This window comes from Phodopus roborovskii, unplaced genomic scaffold (genome assembly GCF_943737965.1).
Source record: "Phodopus roborovskii unplaced genomic scaffold, PHOROB, whole genome shotgun sequence".
NCBI classification, from domain to species: Eukaryota; Metazoa; Chordata; class Mammalia; order Rodentia; family Cricetidae; genus Phodopus; species Phodopus roborovskii.
In genome coordinates this window covers 66060598-66080743 of record NW_026126418.1, presented here as the reverse complement: position 1 = coordinate 66080743, position 20146 = coordinate 66060598, and the positions used below count along the sequence as shown (strand labels likewise).

Below are 20146 nucleotides of genomic sequence, written 5' to 3'. Positions count from 1 at the left end.
TGAGTCTACAGAAAGTTCCAGGACAGCTACACAGAGAAACCATGTCTCAAAAAAACACAAAACTAAAACCAAAGCGAATTTGAGGCAAGCCTTGGTTACATGACACTCTATTTAATCCCAGCACTCAGGAGGCAGAGGCAGGCAGATCTCTTGAATTCGAGGCCAGCCTGGACTACTGAGTAAGATGTCCAAAGCTAGAGAAATCCTGTGTCAAAAAGAAAAAAAAAAAAAAAAAAAAAAAAGGGTAAAAACAAAAACTACTCTCAGCTCTGGGCCATTTAAAAAAAAAGAAGAAGAAGAAAAAGAAAAATAGGTCTCAGGCCATCATTTGTCAACTCTATAGGGTGTCATCAGAAAACAAGGAGTCAAGGACTCTGGTGTCAAGCTCTAGAATGTAGAGCCTGTTGTTCTCAGCTGGGATGGGCAGTGGTGCAAGTTATCCATCTTCTAAAACAAGAAACAGGGACCTTCCAAAAATAGTCTACCACCCATTGTGCTCTGAGGTGCACCCACCACCTCAACCCTGTGACCAGCTGTCCACATGACAAGGAACACCTTAGCATTCACCTTACTCAAACATTGAGATGTCTAGGTATATATTGATTTCAAGAAACATTCTTTCCATCTCAGCAATTGCTCTCATTTGGCACATAAATGACATAAAATCAAGACTTTAGGTCAATAAACTCAAGCTGTTCACAAGCTCTTATGTGTAAGTATCCATTTCCATGAGCATGTGAGCACCTCTTCCTGTCTGTGGCCCCTTAGGGAGGTCTGTCTTTCAGGTGTACTAATGATGCCTGCCACAAGATGGTGGGAAACTCCGTGAAACTGAAATCTGTTGGGCCCGGAAATTACGAAGTGTCTTGAGTCTTTTCTCAGATTGCAGATAAATCCTATTGATGCTTTTTTTTTCTTTTTCCCTAACAGTCTGCTGTCTCTATGTGGGGTGGAATGAAAAAAAGGCTATTCTTCCCTAGGACAGAGAAAAGTGACGCAAGCTCTGTTAGATTATCAATCGTATAAAGAAGTCTGGCCTGGACCGATGGAGGGATAAGCTCTGAGGTCAGTGCTACTGAGTGAACAGGCTGATTCATAAAGGGGTATATCACCATGGGAAATATTCAGAGCCTATCAGGATAGTTAACTTATAGGCAGTTTCCAAATGTCATAAAAGTTCAGTATTGTCTGGCAACTCAGCATGAATAACAGGACATAACTTTTAATACTCGAGGCTTCACTTTTAAGTTTTGCTGAGGAAACAATCTTAGATATAGAAAAAACTGGACAGTAAACTGGGCACAAGCAGACACGGGTTTCTGACCAAAGCTCCTCCAGTGTGGCGTCAAGTAGGGTCTGGACTGGATGACCCAACACTCCAGTTTCGCAGTGCTTCATTTCCAGCCCCTGCACAAGGCTAGTTGACGCGACAAGCCCGGATCATGAGCAGCTGCAGGAGAATGAAGACTGGAGACGTGATCAGGCCGAACCAGAGCTCTCGAGTCTGCTCCACTAGCTTCTGGCACAACAGCATCTCAAAGACAAACTTGAGGCTAAGAACCGTGAGAACCCAGAAAAGGCGCAGTACAGCTAGTCGCTTCTCCCCGTCTTGGAAGAGGCGAACAGACACGATGGTGGTGAAGTAGGTGCTGAGCCCGTCGGCGGCGAAAAAGGGCACAAACACGTTCCACCAGGAAAGCCCCGGGGCCAAGCCGTCCACTCGCAGTGCCAAAAGCACGGAGAACACCAACAGGGCCAGCAGGTGCACGAAGATCTCAAAGGTGGCGAAACCCAGCCACTGCACCAGCTCCCGCAGCGAGAATAGCATCGCGCCTGTTTAATACCGGCCGGAATGCGGCCGACGGCGCCTCGCAACGGGCCGTGCCCGCTTCGTCCGAGGGCCTGGCTATCGCCTGCTGCCAGCACTGCACACGCGATGCAGCAAGCGGAACCCGGCCCCAGCGCTCCGCTGTTCTCCAGACCTCAAACCTGGACCCGGAACTGGATGCTAGCGAACGCCGGAGGTTCAGACGCTATCCCCACCCACCAAGCTCGCGCTGACGCAGCCTAAATACGTCATTTCCTGTTGACAGCGGAAAGGGGAAGTTAGTGGTGTGTAGGGTTCTGTCCGGCGTGTGTAGTAATGCAGGTTCCGCAGCTACTTGTGCTTTTCGGCAGCCAGACTGGCACAGCCCAGGATGAAGCGGAGAGGCTGGGTCGCGAGGCCCGGCGCCGGCGGCTAGGTTGCCGTGTGCAGGCGCTGGACTCTTACGCGGTGGTGAGGCTCGGGTGATACGGCGGAGACCCTCCACCGGACCTCGCGTCCTCGAACGGAGGACGTTTGAGTGCTGCCCTACGGCCTCAGGCGGATTTAGGGGAAAGGCGGGCTTGGCACGAAGGCCTGGTAGCCCCTGGGAATAAGTCTCCAAACACTTTACTCTTGTTACCCTAGTTGAATGGGGTTGGGTGGGGGTGTTGCGGTGGGGGGGACTGGTTAGGACTGTCAGAGACCTTACACATACCCGTGTCTTGTCCTTGAGGCGAATCTCATTAGGGAGCCCCTGGTGGTATTTGTTTGTGCGACCACAGGCCAAGGAGACCCTCCTGACAACATGAAGGTAAGGCTAGGCTTATGTGGACCCTCACCCCATTTTCATTTCTATGGGAGTCCCTGGGAGCACAGGAAATAGCTGGCCTTCGGTGCATGTTGTATATGAGACGTGGCTTTGAGAGATATTCTTTGAATGGATCAGGTAGAGAAATAGCTCTTAATAGCCACTCAGTAGCCTTGATTTCTATTTTTAGCCCTTTTTTTTTTTTTTTTTTTTTTTTTTTTTTCTCCCAGACCTACATAGGAATCTGGCCTGAGTCATGTATTGAAATTTAAAGTTTGTAACATTCTTTAGGGTTTTTTGTTTTGTTTTCTCAAGCACATATATTTCTGGCACCATATGGGACATAGCAGCCACATTTCTCCTACATTGAGCTCAGTGATAGAAACAGCAGGATTAATGGCCAGTTACCAGAAAAATACCAGATGCCAGATGTTCTGGGAGTGGGGGCAGTCATGGAATCGGACACAGCTTTTTGGAAGAAAAGAACACACCTTTAATCTTTGCACTTGGGAGGCAGAGGGAACTCTGTGAGTTCTAGACCAGCCTAGTCTGTGTAGTTACTTCCATGCTAGCCTGACTACATAATGTCTCCAAAATAAATAAAAGATAGGGGCAGGTGGTGGTAAGAAACACACTGTGTGAAGGTCAGAAAGTTGAGGATTCCTCAGCCACAGACTGTGCTGGTAGAAAGAGGGAAGGAAGAAAGTTTCATTCAGAAAACTTGGGTGGCACAGTGCAACACCTGGGCTTAAGATGAAAGCTATAGGAACAACTATGGAAGTGACACAGTACCCCTCGAGTTGTAGCAAGACCAGACCTGTCTGAAGGTAGCAAGAGTAATGCCAGGGAATGCGCCACCACAAGCAAAAGGTGTTCATGTGGTTTAAGATGGATGGTGGCACAAGGCAGAATAAAACAGGCACATTCCAGAGAGGCCAAAAAGATAGAGTCATGAGAGGAATGTAGAAGATGAGGAAGGACAGAACCACAACACAGGAAACAGGATATACTGTAGTTCCACCTGTAGAGTGAGTGGATCTGGTTGGGCAGGTGCTAGGAGATACCCAGACGAACTACAGTTAGCTGTGTAGTACTAGGAGGGTCTTGGCATGAGAGTAACTGTTAAAACAAACAAAATAAAATTGTGAAAAAACAAAGTCCCTATCTCCTCCAGGACTGCCATCTAGCATGGTCATGGCCAGACAGAGTTCCCCTTTACCTAGGTCAATGACAAGAAGATGGGAGTCTTGAGAGGAGCAGCAGCCATCAGAGGTGAACTGAAGTAGAATAAAAACCAGTCTGGAGAGGTGTCCCTAGGGGCAGTGGTACTTGCTAAGGAGAACAGTATATGTGGGGTAGAGACTATAATCTCAAACATAGAGCTTGAGAAGCTGAAGTAGAAGGATCAGGAGTTCAAGGATGCCCTCACCTACATGACAATTGTCTCAAAAGTTAAAAAACTATCAGCCACATATGCTGGCATTCAACCATAAACTCAGCATTCCAGAGATTGAAGCTTAAGGACCATGAGTTTGAGGCCAGCCTCAAACTTGATTCGAGCAAAACCACACCTTAAAAACAAGAATTTAATTAAAAAAAAAAATAGCTAAGAAAGTGCCAAGGATCTGAAGGAATAGAGACCTCCCTCAGGTTTGAGGTCTATGGACAGATAAGGTAGCCAGCCCCCCCCCCCCCAAGAGTAGGAGTCAGTAGTGTCTGACTCAGTCACAACAGGAACTGGAGGCCTTTGAAGAGGCTACAGACCCAACACCAAAAACACACAAGGGCATGGCTCTTGTGACTGACAGTCTGCTGAACAGGAAGACTTTGGCCTCTCTGCCCTGGTCTTTAAAACACATTGGAATCACAGGAAAAGATCCAGTAACTGGGTTTTTGCCCATCCCCTGCTGGTGAAACCCGCTGTGGGGTATGCATGTCCTAGACCTTTTTCCTCAGCCTCCCCAGTACAAATGGCTCTCTCTCTCTCTCTCTCTCTCTCTCTCTCTCTCTCCCACACACACACACACACACACACACACACACACACACACACAGAATGAATGAATGAATGAATCTGCTTGAGTGAAGACTCCAGGGAAAGGCAAGTAAAGGAAGTCATACAATGAAAGGAGGAGACTGCAGCCTGAGACAGTGACCACATGCTTATGTAGGGGCCTACAGAGAGCAAAGGGGCAGTCACAGAGTGTGGGGAAGAACAGCATGACAGAGGGCAATAAGTAGGTACCACTGGCTTCTCAGCAGTAGTCACCAAACTGGAAAAGTCAGTGTAAACCCAGAGTTACAGGGCATTAATCAGTGAGTTGACACCTTCAGAGACTCAGGGCACACCCCCATTTCCCCTTTTTTTTTTTTTTTTTTTTTTTCCCCAGAAGACTTTGGTCACAGCTTCTGGCTGACCCACCACTACAGTAATAGGGAAGCAATTGGTGGGTTGCAACTGAATTCATCCCTTAGACCAGAATAGGAAGAATAGTTTAAGTACACTGCAAGATGGCATCAGGCTGCCCTAGTAACTAGATTACCACTTACAGCATGGGGCATTAAGGTACCAGTCTCAATTTATGAGAAATATTTACACAGTTAGGATAAGTTTTCTTTGTGTACAGGTTCCTGATCTGTAGTTTGCACCATGTGAAGGAGAGATGTCTAGATTGGCCAGTGTATACTTCTAGACTCTGATGGTCTTCCTTATACACCATCCTCTCCCAGCTGGGGCCTCAGACAGACACCAAAAACCAGCCTGAGCTGGGGTCCTAACATGGTCTCCTGTGGCTACAGAACTTCTGGAGGTTCATATTTCGGAAGAGCCTGCTGCCCACCTCCCTTTGTCAGATGGATTTTGCTGTCCTAGGCCTCGGGGACTCCTCATATGCCAAGTGAGTAGGGGTGCACAGGCTGGCCAGATAGGGGTCATTCTCAAGATCAAGCAAGAAATTAGCAACTGAGCCCCCAGGTGCCCATCCACTAGACCACACATCCCTGCACTGTGTTGCTGATCAACCTTATCCACAGATAATCCCTGGTAGGCACCCTAATTCTTGTAAGGCCTTTGCACAAAGGAGACCATAGTTAGGGAAGGAATTCCGTCCACAGACGGAATTCAGGGCATGAGGAGGCTTGGACCAGCCAGCATTACATTACAACATATGATGAAGTTTATCAACACCTGATCTGTGAGGTATTGACAACTTGAAAAGAGCACTGAGATGGACAACTTACTTGCAAGTGACTTATCCCACATGGAGACAGCTCATGGGTTTTCTCTTCCAGGGTTTTTGTGGACAGCTGTGTCCCTTAACAAGCAGTGTTCTTTGCTGGGGTGATAATTAGAGATTTCTGCTCAGAGGTGCAACTAGATCTGTAATACCTAAGACAGCAGCACTTTGAACATGTCCTTTTTTTTTTTTTTTTAAGATTTATTTATTATGTATACTGTGTTTGCTCTGCCTGCATGTGTACCTGCAGACCAGAAGAGGGTACCAGATCTCATTATAGATAGTTGTGACCTACCATGTGGTTACTGAGAATTGAACTCAGATCCTCTGGAAGAGCAGCCAGGGCTCTTAACCTCTGAGCCATCTCTCCAGCCTCCCCCCCCCCCATGTCCTGTTTTCAAAGGGCCCACTATCATCCAGCATTGAAGGCCACTCCAGCACCATAAAAAGTTGTGTACATGGCAGGGTTATTTTTTAATTTTGTGTACACCAGTCCCCTGGAACTGGAGTTACAGACAGTTGTGAGCTGCCTGTGGGTCCTGAGAATTGAACCCAGGTTCTCTGGAAGAGCAGTCAGTGCTCTTAACTACTGAGCCATCTCTTCAGCCTCCATCTCAGGTTCTAAACCTCTTTAGATAAAAACAGAAAATGGAAGCTTGGCATGATGGTTCCTCACTCACCTGTAATCAATCCCAGCACCAAGAGACTACAATGAGAGCATTGCCACAGTCTCCAGGCCAGCCTGCCCTACAGTGTGAGACCCCATCTCACTAAACCCAAAAGAATAGAAAATCAGGAGATGGGCAGCAACGTGGCTGGTTTTGCTCACTGAATGCCTGTGGATGCACAGAGCATGTGGGAGGGAGTCCAACTATGGATGTGGTCCCCAAGAAGAAAAGCTAGTTCAGGGACCAGTGTGTCTTTCAGACCAAAGAAAGGAAATCCTCTTACATGAAAACATGGTTATCTGTCCCTTTTTCCAACCTCAAATGGCAACTAGAACCTTGACCAAAGGGAGTCCAGGGCCTTGGTCACTTCAAGAAGTATGGGTTGATAAATAAAATGCAATTGTCCTCCATATGGCACCTTGAGATGAGGGAATCTACCATTTGTGTTCCTTTTTTTTTTTTTTTTTTTTTTTGGTCGGGGGGGGGGGGTTCGAGACAGGGTTTCCCTGTGTAGCTTTGGAGCCTGTCCTGGAACTAGCTCTTGTAGAACAGGCTGGTCTCAAACTCACAGAGATCCACCTGCCTCTGCCTCCCGAGTGCTGGGATTAAAGTCGTGCACCACCACCGCCTGGCACCATTCGTAGTCCTTGTTGCTCCAATCTCCCATCCCCTGCATGCTTAAGCCCCACCCCTTCCTAGGATTCTGCCAATGTGCACTGCTGAGAAATAATCCTTGAGGGAAGCCGGGTACTATTTACTCTGCTCTAGAGGTCAGCTAGACTACCTCTCATCACTGTTGGTTGTCCCAGCCAACCTTGCTGTCTTCACAGGTTCAACTTCGTGGCCAAGAAGCTACATCGTAGGCTGCTGCAGCTAGGAGGCAGTGCCCTCCTGCCACCATGTCTAGGTGATGACCAGCATGAGCTGGGGTAAGTGGTGGTTGCAGGGTACCTCTCTGGCATCCCATCTTGGCTCTGGCCGGCAGAGGCCAATCCTTGTGCTCTCTCCTAGTCCTGATGCTGCCATTGACCCCTGGTTGGGAGACCTCTGGAAGAAGATAATGGGACTGTACCCAGTGCCCCTTGACTTTCCTGAGATCCCTCTTGGAGTCCCGTGAGTCTGAACTTTGGGTGTATGAATATCAAGGGACTTTAAGCTTGGTAGCACCCCTTCAAGGTATGGTTGAGTAGCCCCTGCACACCTGATATTTCCACTTTTCCCCACAGCTTGCCCTCCAAGTTCATATTCCAGTTTCTTCAGGAAGTCCCCAGCGTAGGAACTGAGGAGCAAAACATAGCCTGCTCAGCTCCTCAGAGACCCCCATCCGAGTTACAGCCCTTCCTGGCACCTGTGGTCACCAACCAGAGGGTCACTGGCCCCCAACATTTTCAGGATGTTCGACTGATTGAGTTTGACATTACAGACTCAAGTATCAGGTGAGGGGCCAAAGCCCTCAAGCAGTGGGTCAGAGTGCCCATTTGCTCTTAGGAAACTGGCATGGTCAGGGAAAAGGTAGGCAGTGGTAGGAGTTCAGAAGAGTCTACCAAAGCCAAGGCAGCCCATTGGCTCAGAGATCTCTACACACAGACCTCCAGCCTTCCCTGAATAATCCCCTTCTTTCTCTTCAGTATACTTAGTCCCTTTGTCCTCCCCCAAAGTACATACTCTCCCTTTTCCGTAGCCCTTTGTCTCCCCACACCATTCCCACATATCTGGTGACTTTTCTGTATAGTTTCACTGCTGGTGATGTCGTATTAATTATGCCCTCTAACTCGGAGACGCACGCCCAACAGTTCTGCCAATTGCTGTGCCTGGACCCCAATCAGTTTTTCAAGCTGAAGGCGAGGGAGCCAGGTGAGTATGGGAGATGCACCAACTCTTCAGGGCCAGGGCCTGATATCCCTGCCCACCAAGTCTTCATGCCATTCCTACAGGTGTCCCTTACCCACCAGGACTGCCTGAGCCCTGCACTGTGTGGCATCTTGTGTCACAGTATTTGGACATTGCCAGTGTGCCCCGCCGTTCCTTCTTTGAGCTCTTGGCTTGTCTTTCCCCACATGGGCTGGAACGGGAGAAGCTGCTGGAATTCAGCTCTGCCAGAGGTCAGGAAGAGCTCTGGGATTACTGTAATCGGCCCCGCAGGACCATCTTGGAGGTGGGCTATAGGCATGTAGGTGGGCATGGGCCCTTGAGCCATAACATACCACCACGCTAAGATTCCTTCTATCCAGGTGCTATGTGACTTTCCACACACGGCGGCTGCTATTCCTGCAGACTACCTATTGGACCTTATCCCTCAGATCCGCCCTCGGGCCTTCTCCATCGCCTCCTCCCTGCTGGTGAGGGTGGGAAAGCTGGGACTGGGAAGGGTGTTTGCAGACAGGGACTGTTTCTATACCAGAGGCTGTCCCTGGGTGGGGTTGGTAGCAGGCGGGAGTGGTTTAGTAGGGCAGGTCCTTCACTGTGTCCCTAGGCTCATCCCAGGAGGCTACAGATCCTTGTGGCTGTGGTAGAGTACCAGACTCGTCTCAAGGAGCCCCGCCGTGGCCTCTGTTCTTCCTGGCTAGCATCCCTGAATCCTAAGCAAGGTAATCCATATTTCTGGGGGCAGGAGAGACTATAGCCTCAAGCTCCCATCTTTCCCTGTGCCTCCTGCCACAGGATCTCAAGCCCTACTAGTGAGCACCTCAACCTTGTCTTTTGACCTCCTTCTCGCCATCTCCCTCCTGCAACAGGACTTGTCCGGGTGCCTCTATGGGTGCGGCCTGGGAGCCTAAGGTTCCCAGAGACATCAGACACACCCATTATCATGGTGGGGCCTGGAACTGGTGTGGCCCCCTTCCGAGCAGCCATTCAAGAGCGAGTGGCCCATGGTCAAACTGGTGAGTACAGGAGTCCCAGGGCAGTGTGACCACTGAGACTGGTCTGGCTGAATCCCTGCATCCAGATGGGGGGCCACCCTATGTACCCCAGGAAACTACTTGTTCTTTGGATGCCGCCAGCGGGATCAGGACTTCTACTGGCAAACTGAGTGGCAGGAACTAGAGAAGAAGGGCTGCCTGACCCTGGTTACAGCCTTCTCCCGAGAGCAGGTGAGTATACTCAACTTAGGTGGGGCAGGAGTAGGGATGGCTGAAACTCAGCTTCTGATACCTGCAGGAGCAGAAAGTATATGTGCAGCACCGGCTCCGAGAGCTAGGGCCGCTCGTCTGGGAGCTGCTGGATCGCCAAGGTGCCTATTTCTACCTGGCAGGGTGAGCCAACTTGGGAGTGTAGAGGAGTGGACCAGCCTACAGAGGTGGGAGTGGGGGTTGGGACCACAGGATCCCTGAGCTTTCTGAGGTCTGCCCCTCCAGCAATGCTAAGTATATGCCTGCGGACGTTGCGGAAGCCCTGACATCCATTTTTCAAGAAGAAGGACAACTCTCCAATGCAGACGCAGCTGCCTACCTTGCCAGGCTCCAGCAGACACTGCACTTCCAGACTGAGACCTGGGCCTGAGGAGCCACTTGCTAGCTCACAGCCACACTAACAGCTGCACTGGAAAACCTACTAGAGTCTGGAGGGCCCATTGTCACCTCCTGCCCTTCTCTGATCCCAGAACACTGGGTAGATTCATGGTGTGGCTTCTTGGCTCCAGCTGATTAGGAGAGCACTCCCTGAATTCAGCCAAACTCAGTGGAGCCCAGTGTCCCTCCCACACTTAATCCCAACCCCTGCGCAACCTACACTCCTGGTTTTCTCTCTGACCCCACATCTGCATTATGGTCCATTCCACCAGGGGGTTCTGTGAGGGCTGCATCACCTGTCTGCCCTGGTGCTGTTTCCATTCATCCCACAGCACCTGTGGGAGACCCTGGGGCTAAGTCTCCTGAGCACTGAAAATGAAAATCAGTCTGTCTGCAGGTCCTTAAACATCTCCAGTAAACTGCCTAGGCAACTACTCACTTCTGCCTTTTTGCTTCTCCTAGCTTTGAGGGTGGCAGGTGGGACATGGATTATCTGCATCTGCTAGTGGTGGCCAAAGATCCTTCCAGAGTATGTGCACAGGCTGTGTACGTGTGAGTCCTTGTCAGATACTTATGTTTGAGTCACACAGCATTTCGGATATGTAAGTTCCTGTTGGTGTCCCCTTTGTTCTTAGAGGGCAGGTCTTGGCTCTGTCTGATCATAAACCTTAACAGCTCAGCCAAGCTCATAGCCTTCTCTGATAGCCAAACAGAGAGGATCCAGAGAGCTATTGGAAATTCCCAGCCAAGTGCTAGAACACACTATCTGGAAGAATGAGCAGGTAGAGGGGGTGTGATATGAGTTGGCCCGCCCATGGGCGGGGCCTCTACCCCTGGAAAGAGAAACCCTGTTGGAGAAGTCAGACAGGTCCGAGGGCAGCTGGGAGTTCAGGAACCTCTGTTTTGTCCAACAACAGCTGGAATAGAGACCAGGCCTGGCCAACACCACTCTTAGGCCTGAGATACCAGGAGCTGACAATGCTGCACGGACCCAAGTGAAGTTAACTTCCAGTGGGGTCAGAGAGCCCAAAGGTGTATCTGAAGGTCAGTGCCCCAGTGACGAGATCAAGCTCTGCCTGGCTTCTGAGGGCCACACTAACCTTCGTACCCCATCAGTCCCTGCTGTCACCCTGGAGTCGCAGTCTACCCATCCTGACTTATGTTCTGGTGGTTCTGCTCTGGGGCCTAATGATACCAGCTCTGCACCCACCAGTTCACCTTGTGCTGCTTGGAGTCCTGAGCTCCTGGACCCACTGTGCCAGCTACCAGCAGATGAAGAGGATAATCTCATGGCCCCCCAGGGTGCCGGGACTACAGACAGTAAGCCTGAACTGGGAGCCAGAGATACAACTGGTGTCTGGGACCTGTCAACTATGGAGGAGCAGGAAGAGGGTGAGGGACAGGCAGAGGAGGAATGCCCCATCTGCACTGAGCCTTACGGGTCTGATGAACACCACCCAGCCCTGCTGAACTGTGGTCACAGCCTGTGTGTGGGCTGCCTGCACCAGCTGTTAGGAATGACCCCTAGAGCTGACCTGGGCCGTGTGTGTTGTCCACTGTGTCGTCAGAAAACACCCATGCTAGAGTGGGAGATCTGTCAGCTGCAGGAGGAATTGCTTCGAGCTGATGGACCCCAGAGCCCAGTGCCCATTGCGTCCACCATACCCCTGCGTCCTGGCCCTGGGCCCTGGGGATCCTTAGAGCACCGCTACCGGCTGCGTTTTCTGGCAGGGCCTGTGGGAGGCCGAAGCTGCCTCCCCTTCCTACCCTGCCCTCCCAGCCTAGGTACCTGGTTGTGGACACTGCGGGAACGTGGCCCCTGTGCCCGCCGCCTGTCACTGCTGAGCCTTCTGGCATTAGAACTGCTGGGGCTAGTGCTCATCTTCATGCCACTCATGTTACTAGGAGTGTTCTTCATGCTCCTGGACCGTTCCGGCCGCTAAGCAGAGCCCAGGATGTTGGCTAAGGTTTGAGGCCCATGCGCTCAGATTCTGGTAATCAGCAAAGACTTGCTATCACAATCCCAAGATCAGGCCTGCCCAAGAGCCTGAGCCAGCCAGAGTGCTTACACACCCCTGCAGCCCAGATACTGGCTAAAGCCAAGGACACTAAGCAAAGGACAGCCTCTGAAGGAGACTGGCCCAACAGGAAGGGCTGTGAACAAAAACCCATGTGCTTGCCATGGACAGACACTTTACTGGCCACAGGCATTCGCTGGGTCATAACACTGGCTCCTGAGGGCCAGCTGTCGAGAGTAGACATGTTTGAACAGAGATCTAGCAGTGATTTTGTTTATAGGAGAAGGCAAGGCTGCAGAGACCCTCTCACCTGATCCAGACAGAGGTTGGTGTGTGTCCCTGAAGGCCACAGTCGCTAGCAGGAGAGGCTTGCACTGCACAAACACAGCCTTTAAAAGCTCCTCACCCAACCTAAGATAACCCTCACCGGACAGGGCAGCCCCCAGAGCAGTTGGGGTCAATATTGGCTTTGTACTGCAACAGCCAAGGTTCAGTCCAGACCCTGAAGCCTGCAAATGCCCAAGGTCCAGCTCTGTTTCTAATTGACTACAATTACATGTCACTGAACTAGGAGCTCTCACTTGGAGGATGAAGACAAATGTAAGCCCACCTCGCCCCGGCTTATTGGTGACACAATGTAAGGTGGGTTGTTTCAGTCTATATCCAGTGTAAGAATGGCTCTCAATAAACAGTTGCTACTGATACCATTGTTACCAGTCATCCTCATTTTTACTCCATCTCTGCCATCCAGGCAGCTCTTCTCACACCCTTGAATGGTACCTATTCCAGTCACAGGCAGATAAGTACCGTACAGGAAACCGCTGGATCCTTGTCCCCGCCATGATCTTAGCCAGCTGTAAGCCTCTACTCATGTTGTCCAAAGGCCATTTCCATACATCCTTGATCAGAGGAAAGGTACTTTTTTTTTTTTTTTTTTTTTTTTTTTTTTGGAGGGGGTCACTGTGTAACCCATGCTGACCTCACAATTCTCCTGCATTAGCTTCCAGAGTGCTGAGACTACCAGTGGGCATCACTACACACAGCTGAAAGTTCTGTCTGCCTAGCTGGGTCACAGCCCCATGTGCCACATACCAGCCAGTCTTCTGCACCAATGTTTACAGCTAGTCCCAGGCATCCTGAACAGCACACTTGGCCCAGCTTGGCCATCAACAAGTAGAGCAGACTAACCTTGGATGAAGTTGGGTGGCCTTCTAGCAGCTCCTAATGAGACCCTGTCTGGGCTACAGCCCTGGAAACCTACCCTAGGCCCAAGCCTGGGCATAGTCCACAGGAGTAAGCTTCAATCAGTGAACAAGTGCAAACTTTGGCAAAGAGTTTTAATGGCAAAGTTGGCTGCAGCGACAATGCCACGCGGGGTAGGGCCAGAAGCCACAGTGGGCGAGAAAGGGTGAGCGGGCAACAGGACAGGGCCAGTTCCCTGAAGAAGCGGCGAGCAAGGGCCGGCAGGCAGTAGTGGGCAGCTGGACACTACATGATGGAACAGGCTGATAGTGGGTTCCGCACATGGCAGGTGCATGCAGCCCCACAGTACTGCCGGAAGGTCTGGTAGCAACTGCCTTCAGATTCACCCCCCCACTGGCCACCCGATGGGGCAGTCAGGGCTTCAGGTGGCAAGCGGCTCAGGATGGATGTGTTGACAGCCAGTGCAGCCAAGCCATAGTCAGTGAAGAGCACAGTCTCACGGTGGCAGGTGGGACATGAGATAAACTTGTACTTAGGACAAGACTCGTAAAGAATCTGCAGGCACTGCTCACACACAGAGTGCAGGCAAGACAGCACACGGGGCCGCCGCTGAGTGACGTTGTATGTGTGCCCACAGGTGGGGCATTCCAGGGGCTCACCTGCTATCACTGGCCCAGATGATGAAGGTGCAGAGGCTGTTGGGCCAGGTCGAATCACATATTGATTTACAATGACCTCATCCACTGGTGCCACCCGGGGGAAGCCCAATTCAGAACTGCCCTTGCGGGGCCGCCTTGGCAAGGGTGGAGTGTGGGGTGCTCCTTCCAAGGTAGGCATGTCCCCCCCACATGCCTGGTTGACAATGATCTCTGTGTCTGAGGGCCAAGCACGCTTGGGTGCCAGAGTGGGAGTGGGCCTGGGTGCAGGTGGGAAGCAGGGGGTGGCCGCCGGGAGCTCAGGGAACTTTTCAGGGTGGACAATCTTCATGGCCTCCATTTTGAGGATGACATGGGGGCCTTTCAGGCAGGACATGAGGAGGCCCGGCCATCCACTGCCCACCTCGGGCCCAGGGTCAGCTGGCATCCGGCTCTCTACAGTCAGACCGGACGTTGGCACAGGTGGGGGTGTTGGGTGGGGCCGTGGGGGAAGAGAAGGGGCTGCATCCTGGTCCTGCCAGGCCTGGTGAGGACCCCGGTTACTCCGTGGACTGCAAGGGGCAGCAGGTGACAGGTTGGGGGGCAGGGCCCCCCCCAGTGGCCACAATGGCTTATCTGGTTCAGTCCGAAGAGGAGGAGGAGGAAGAGGAGGGGGAGGGGGAAGCAGGCGGGGGCAGGGGGGTATGGGAGGCTGTCTTGGACTGTGGGGCTCACCCAGGGGCTCACCCAGGGTCTCTGTCTGCTGAGGCTGGCAAGGGGGCGTGGAGGGGCCTCCTCCTGCAGCAGAGGTCAGCAGTCCCTGGGCCGGGACATCTGGGCAGGCAGGGGCTAGGTGGGCCCCATGGCTCCAGGACAGGGCGCCCAGGGAAGGCAGCTAGCCTGATCCCTGGCTGCCGGAGGACCTGGGCTGCAGGCTCCGCGGCAACAGCAATGGAGAGGCCTGCACCAGGCCCGAGCTGCGGGTGAGAGACAACGTGAGGGCAGCATGGGGCCCACCTCACTTTCGCCCTCACCCCCACCCTGCACAAAGGACAGGGTGCCCGACCTCTGACCCTGACCTCCTCCGTGGGATCCAAGTCTTCATGGAATTCTGAACCCAACCCCCTCCCCAGTATACCCTCCGAGGCCAGATTCACTGTCTGGAGGACTGACCCTATGAGAGAAGGAAGGAATGATGCGTTTGACCCCCCGCCCCTCCCCCCGCTCACCTGCCCCAGCCTGGCGTTCCCGGGCTGCGCCGCCGCAGCAGCAAAGGTTGTCTCAAAGGCAGGCCCGGATGCGGCGCTCGCACCTTGGCTCTCCCGCTCTAGCGGCTCCGAAAGCTCTCGCGGCTCCAGCGGCGACCTCGGGCGATGGCGGGCGAAGGCGGCACCCAGGGGCGCGAGCGCTGGTGCTGGACGCAAGGCTCCGCGCGGTGGCGGCGGCGGCGGCGACAGCGGCGGCGACGGCAGCGGCAGGTGCGTGCGGAGCGTGGCGCGTTCTGCGGCGGAGGCGCGGGGACCGCAGTGCGCGCGGCGCCCGCCCGCGCCCGCAGCGCCACCCCCCGTCTGGGGACCCGCGCGGGGTCCACGGGGCGGGGCCAGTCTCCTAGCCGCCCCTCGATCCACTCCTGGCCTGGCGTCTGCTCTCAGGGTCGACCTCCCAGCTAGCTACAGGCGGGTCAGGATGCCGGTGTCGCCAACATTCCCTTCCTTCTCAGCTGACACTCCAAGGGGCCAAACCCTCCGCCGAATTTTCTAAGGGAAACCTTCACTTTTCACTCCCTCACATTTTGAGCCTCACAATGCCCGAGCAGGGGTCCCAGCGTTGCACCAGTGTCTCGCCTGCCTTTCGAGCTCTGAAGGGGCAGGGTCCTTTCACTCCAAACCCCGACACACCCCCTGTGTGAACGCCGGGAGTTTTCCAACTCACTGATGTATCCACATTGCACCCAAGACTCATCAACTCAAAGAGGGTGATATGTCAGTAAAAGGGATAAGGGGTTAAGCAGATACCAGAGGAGTGGACTGAGGGGAGTTGGGGGAGTCACGAGGAGGCTCGGACAGGCTTGGGAGTCCACGCGTTGGGTGGAGGGCCCCACTGAGCACTCACCTGCCTAGGGTGGAGTAGCCCTTTCTTGTATCGCATCAGGTCAGCACGTGCGTCTACGTCTCAGTTATGTACTAAACTGACCCCACCCTGAAGAGGCCCCATTCTTTTCGTCTTCCTCCTTCTACCTGGTCCTCTTCTACCTGGGCTACACCTTTGCCTCAAGGGAGCCCTCCGTGAGGAAAGGACAAAGGACACGCTGGTGACCAAGGTGTCTACATGTTCAGCATGCCATTCTTTACTACCTCATGGCCACCATGCAGCATGGTGCCATACCTGTGACCAACACTGAGTCCTTGCCTGACCCTGGACAGTCCTGATTTCCTTCAGGCCACAGCCCCTCTCTGCAATCCAGACGAAGGGAGCAGTGTAACTGGTGAGCCAAAGCAGGGCCAGAATTTACAGCTCTATGGAACCAAGTACGTACATCAGGGCTCCTTCAGAGAGAAGGGGTCGGGTGCGGGGTTGTGGAGGGGAGGTGTCTTGTGGGATCCTGGCATCATGCAGGGGTAACTCAGGTAGTTGTGGCCACTTACAGCCCCACCCTTTGCCTAGAGTCCCACCCCGTGAAATAAAGCCACGCCCCGTGGGAGAATAAGCGCTCCGCCCATTCACCCCCGTCCCCCTTGCTGAGTGGAGCAAGGCAAGGATTCATCCAAACCGGGTCTTTTGGGAAACCCTGGAGCGCGAAGGCTTCTGGGGAATTAAGTTTCCACTGGGCACCTCGGCTGGGTTTACGCATGCTCGCGGCTAGGGGCGGAGTCTACACGGGTGGTGGGCAAGGTTAGGTTCCTACGGAGAGAGCTGTTTTCCACCTCTTACGCATGTTTCCCCCAGACCCATTTGCTTCTGCTTGCTAAGTTGCTCAACCTGCCTGACTGGCTCTACGCAGACTACTCATTCACCCTGGCTTGCTGTCCCTGTCCTACTTGGTATCTCCTTCCTGGTGTTTTCCCTAATGGTGCCCGAGCTGGTCCCACTGTAGTGTAGACCCAGAAGAGATCACCGGTTGACCCATAAGCTTGCAACTATTGTTTCACCCCTAGTCCCACCTCCATTCTTCGTGTCCCCTATGGGTGAGGAGGTAAAGAAGCAAAAGGGTGTCAGGGCCAAGAATGGGTGCAGGGGACAGAAAATTTTGGGGAGCTTTCACCCCAGCTCACCAACACAAGGAAACTACAGTTTCAGAAACAAGCTGAAATGTCACCAAATTGTAAAATAAGTAAAGTATATCTACAAAGTTGTGTCAAACTTTTTATTATTGTTGTTAAAGTGGACAACCCTCCAAGTAGTCTCAAGTTCCAGTATCTGCTGGGTATGGGCAGTAGGTGGCAAGGAGGAACTCTGGACAGTAGCTGTAGAAATGGGCATCTGAAGGCCCCAGAATCCAAAGGCCTGCCTCCACTTCCTTCCTGAGGCCATGACCCACGGAGGTAGGACATGCTCAGATGAATGGTGGTTGACTCACTCTAGATTGGCAAATGCCCCTTAGAGCCCAAACCTTGGCCTCCACCCATCTGGGAATGAGGGGTGACTGGCTGCTGTGCTCTAGTTGCTAAGGCCTCTTGGGATCTTGGGAACCCCATCTTTGAGCTCCACCCTAAGGCTCCACCCCTCTCTAGGAGGGAAAAGGCACCTGCTGGCAGCTCTCTACTCACAGGCACTAGGACCTGGAGCTGGTGGACTAGAAGACATACTGCTGCTGCTGCTTACTGCAGGTGAGTCCTTGCTCCAGCGACTGACCTGTACTTAGAGGTACCTCCTGGACAGCCCCTACTCTCCTTCGGACCAGCTCACCAGTGTCTCCTAGCCTTTTATCCCCATTCCCAGCTGCACCCAAGAGCATTTCTTGGATATTTGGTGGAGGGTGGCAACTGGGTACTTGGGTCTAACCTCTAAGACACATAGTCCCTGCGTATACTCTGATGTCTCCACATCTGCATGCAGACCCCTCAGTGACATGGCTCTTCACAAGGCAGGCTCCTCCTACATGGTGTCTTCTTGAGCTACAGGCTCTTACGCAGATTTTCTGTTCCCTGGGTCCATATATGTGTTTCTGCTCACCCCTGCAGCCTGGGCCATGGACCCCCATGAGATGCTTTCGAAGAATCCATATGCCCACATCAGCATCCCTCGGGCTCACCTGCGGTCTGACCTGGGGCAGCAGTTAGAGGAGGTTCCCTCTTCATCTTCCTCCTCTGAGACTCAGCCTCTGCCTTCAGGAACCTGCACCCCAGGGCCAGAGAGTGTCTTGCAAACTGCTGAAGCCCCAGGGCCCAAGGGGGTCAAGGGTGTCAAAGGTACTGCTGAGCAGAGTCAACAGACCTGGCAGTCACCCTGCAATCCCTATAGCGGTGGGCAGCGTCCATCAGGACTGACTTATGCTGGCCTGCCGCCTGTGGGGCGTGGTGATGACATTGCCCACCACTGCTGCTGCTTCCCTTGCTGTTCTTGCTGCCACTGTCCACGATTCTGCCGTTGTCACAGCTGTTGTTGTGTTGTCTCCTAGCCTGGCTATCCAATATCCAGGGTTATAGGGCCCAGGCCTCAGCCCAATGCCAAAGTGGTGCTGGACATCAGGAGTAGCCATTGTCATGGGCATCAGCCACTTCCTACTCTGACGGGAGCCTGTCCACCAGAAAGGCTCAACTGGTGCCCTCTGGAATAGGGTCCCAGCCAGGTTGGCAGCAATAAGGACACCCTTCACTTCCTACAAGACTTTGGCAATAAAGCGGGGTGAGCATTGCGCCAGTGACTCTTTTTTTTTTTTTTTTTTTTTTTTTTTTTTTTAACCAGGGATGCATTTGGGAGAGGGTCCTAGTCTGGACAGCTACTTTTATCCTCAAATACACAAATACAGTCTCCCCAGTAGGCTCCCAGACCCTGTGGAACCTTTCAGAGACTAGAAAGCCACTGCCTCATGACATCCATAATTTAGGGCCCTTGCAGGTTCAGTCCACCCAGGGGCCTGTAGGTGGTAATATGTCCACTGCCCTGGGCCAGGTCCCAGTTCTCCCTAGGGCTAAAGCTGAGATAGTAAACAAGGTTAACCAAGTGAGTCAAGTCACAAGGTGGGGGTGCCATACTTGCCACTGTGGGGGGTTCCCACTCTGGGGGAGGATCAGGTTGGAGGGCTGTTGGTGGGTGGGGCTGATGTTAGCAGGTTTCAGGGAGTGGGAGCTCAGGATCCAGGGCCCAGAACCTAACCCTGCCCAACATGAGTCACCTCCCAGCCTCAGTCAGGGCATGTTTTTGGTTTCCCACAAAAGAGAATTTCTACAATCCAGAGCTCTGCTGTTTAACTTATTTCGAGTGATGTGTCCGAGGCTTTGAAGATGAGAGAGGGAAGGGTGAGGGGAGTTTCTTGTCTGTCCGAGCAGTGTAAGATGCCTGATGGGGACTATGTATGAGATACCAGGGTAGGGAGTGCGCAAGCAGGCCAGCTCTGGGCAGCCTGGTGTTTCCCGAGCAGGGCAGAGCCACAGTGCCATGTGAAGAGGGAGGAAGAGCTGGCCTCACAAGACAAACGAGTCCTCCTGAAGTTGGCCCTCTCCTGATGCACAGACAGGTCATGTAAGAGGACAGGCTAGATGTGTAGTATGTAGAGGTCTCCAGGTCATTGCCCTGACTCTCCTCTCCAAGCTCCTTGTCTCCTGTTCTAGTGAGGGCCAGCATGGGAACCCGGAACCCGTTTGGCCAGTCTTAAAGGCAGACTGCCAGGCAGGTGGGTAAAAGGGAGTAAGGAGGCTTGCTCTGCTCTTTGGCTTTCTCCTAGCAACCCTGTGTGCAGTCCTAAGGGTCCTGCCTGCCTGTCCCAACTCAACTGGGTCTCTCTCAATCTGTGCTGTCTCCAGTGGGATCACAGGGAACAAGGATCACTTCCCTGGACTGTCTGTCTGGACCATTGCAAAGGCTGAGGGTCCCAATAGACAGTCAACTGGGAGGTGCTTAGGATGGGGAGCCGGGGGTTTCTGGGACGATGGTTGTGTGAGAGAATCCTATCTGAGTACCACCTCAGGGCCGGCAGGCAGGCTCCTGTGACATCACAGGATAGACCTAGTCTAGGTAGGGAGGGAAGTTATTCTGAAAAGTGCCACAAATTAGCAAGAATATGAACCCTACCCTGGAGCTAGTGGGGGTGGGAGTAGGTTCC

At 52.9% G+C, this 20146-nt stretch overlaps 5 protein-coding genes across 9 annotated transcripts; 3 read left to right on the top strand and 2 right to left on the bottom strand.

Annotated features, from left to right (window-relative positions):
- Positions 1-579: 579 nt before the first annotated feature.
- Positions 580-1958, bottom strand: Tmem203 (transmembrane protein 203). Its single transcript, XM_051184805.1, has one exon. The coding sequence runs from the start codon at positions 1826-1828 to the stop codon at positions 1418-1420; it is 411 nt and encodes a 136-aa protein (XP_051040762.1). The 5' UTR covers positions 1829-1958; the 3' UTR covers positions 580-1417.
- A 139-nt stretch (positions 1959-2097) lies between these two features.
- Positions 2098-10712, top strand: Ndor1 (NADPH dependent diflavin oxidoreductase 1). Of its 5 annotated transcripts, XM_051184800.1 has the most exons (14): positions 2098-2278; positions 2541-2618; positions 5415-5512; positions 7350-7448; positions 7531-7632; positions 7746-7955; positions 8252-8373; positions 8454-8674; positions 8751-8858; positions 8993-9107; positions 9255-9401; positions 9493-9611; positions 9679-9773; positions 9876-10712. In XM_051184800.1, exons 1-14 carry the CDS (start codon positions 2144-2146, stop codon positions 10018-10020), a joined length of 1794 nt encoding a protein of 597 aa, XP_051040757.1. In that variant the 5' UTR covers positions 2098-2143; the 3' UTR covers positions 10021-10712. The 5 variants fall into 5 exon arrangements, 4 of the variants coding, with proteins under 4 accessions (XP_051040757.1, XP_051040758.1, XP_051040760.1 ...); XR_007834552.1 differs by lacking the exon at positions 9876-10712 and having other exon boundaries at positions 9522-9611; XM_051184801.1 differs by lacking the exon at positions 2541-2618.
- Positions 10713-10849: 137 nt separating this feature from the next.
- LOC127222581 (RING finger protein 225) lies at positions 10850-12755 on the top strand. Its single transcript, XM_051184804.1, has one exon. The coding sequence runs from the start codon at positions 11318-11320 to the stop codon at positions 11969-11971; it is 654 nt and encodes a 217-aa protein (XP_051040761.1). The 5' UTR covers positions 10850-11317; the 3' UTR covers positions 11972-12755.
- Positions 12756-13366: 611 nt separating this feature from the next.
- Rnf208 (ring finger protein 208) lies at positions 13367-14332 on the bottom strand. Its single transcript, XM_051184799.1, has one exon. It carries the CDS (start codon positions 14330-14332, stop codon positions 13535-13537), a length of 798 nt encoding a protein of 265 aa, XP_051040756.1. The 3' UTR covers positions 13367-13534.
- A 3339-nt stretch (positions 14333-17671) lies between these two features.
- Cysrt1 (cysteine rich tail 1) lies at positions 17672-18739 on the top strand. The gene is made up of 2 exons (XM_051184798.1): positions 17672-17711; positions 18066-18739. Exon 2 carries the CDS (start codon positions 18074-18076, stop codon positions 18500-18502), a length of 429 nt encoding a protein of 142 aa, XP_051040755.1. The 5' UTR covers positions 17672-17711; positions 18066-18073; the 3' UTR covers positions 18503-18739.
- Positions 18740-20146: the final 1407 nt, after the last annotated feature.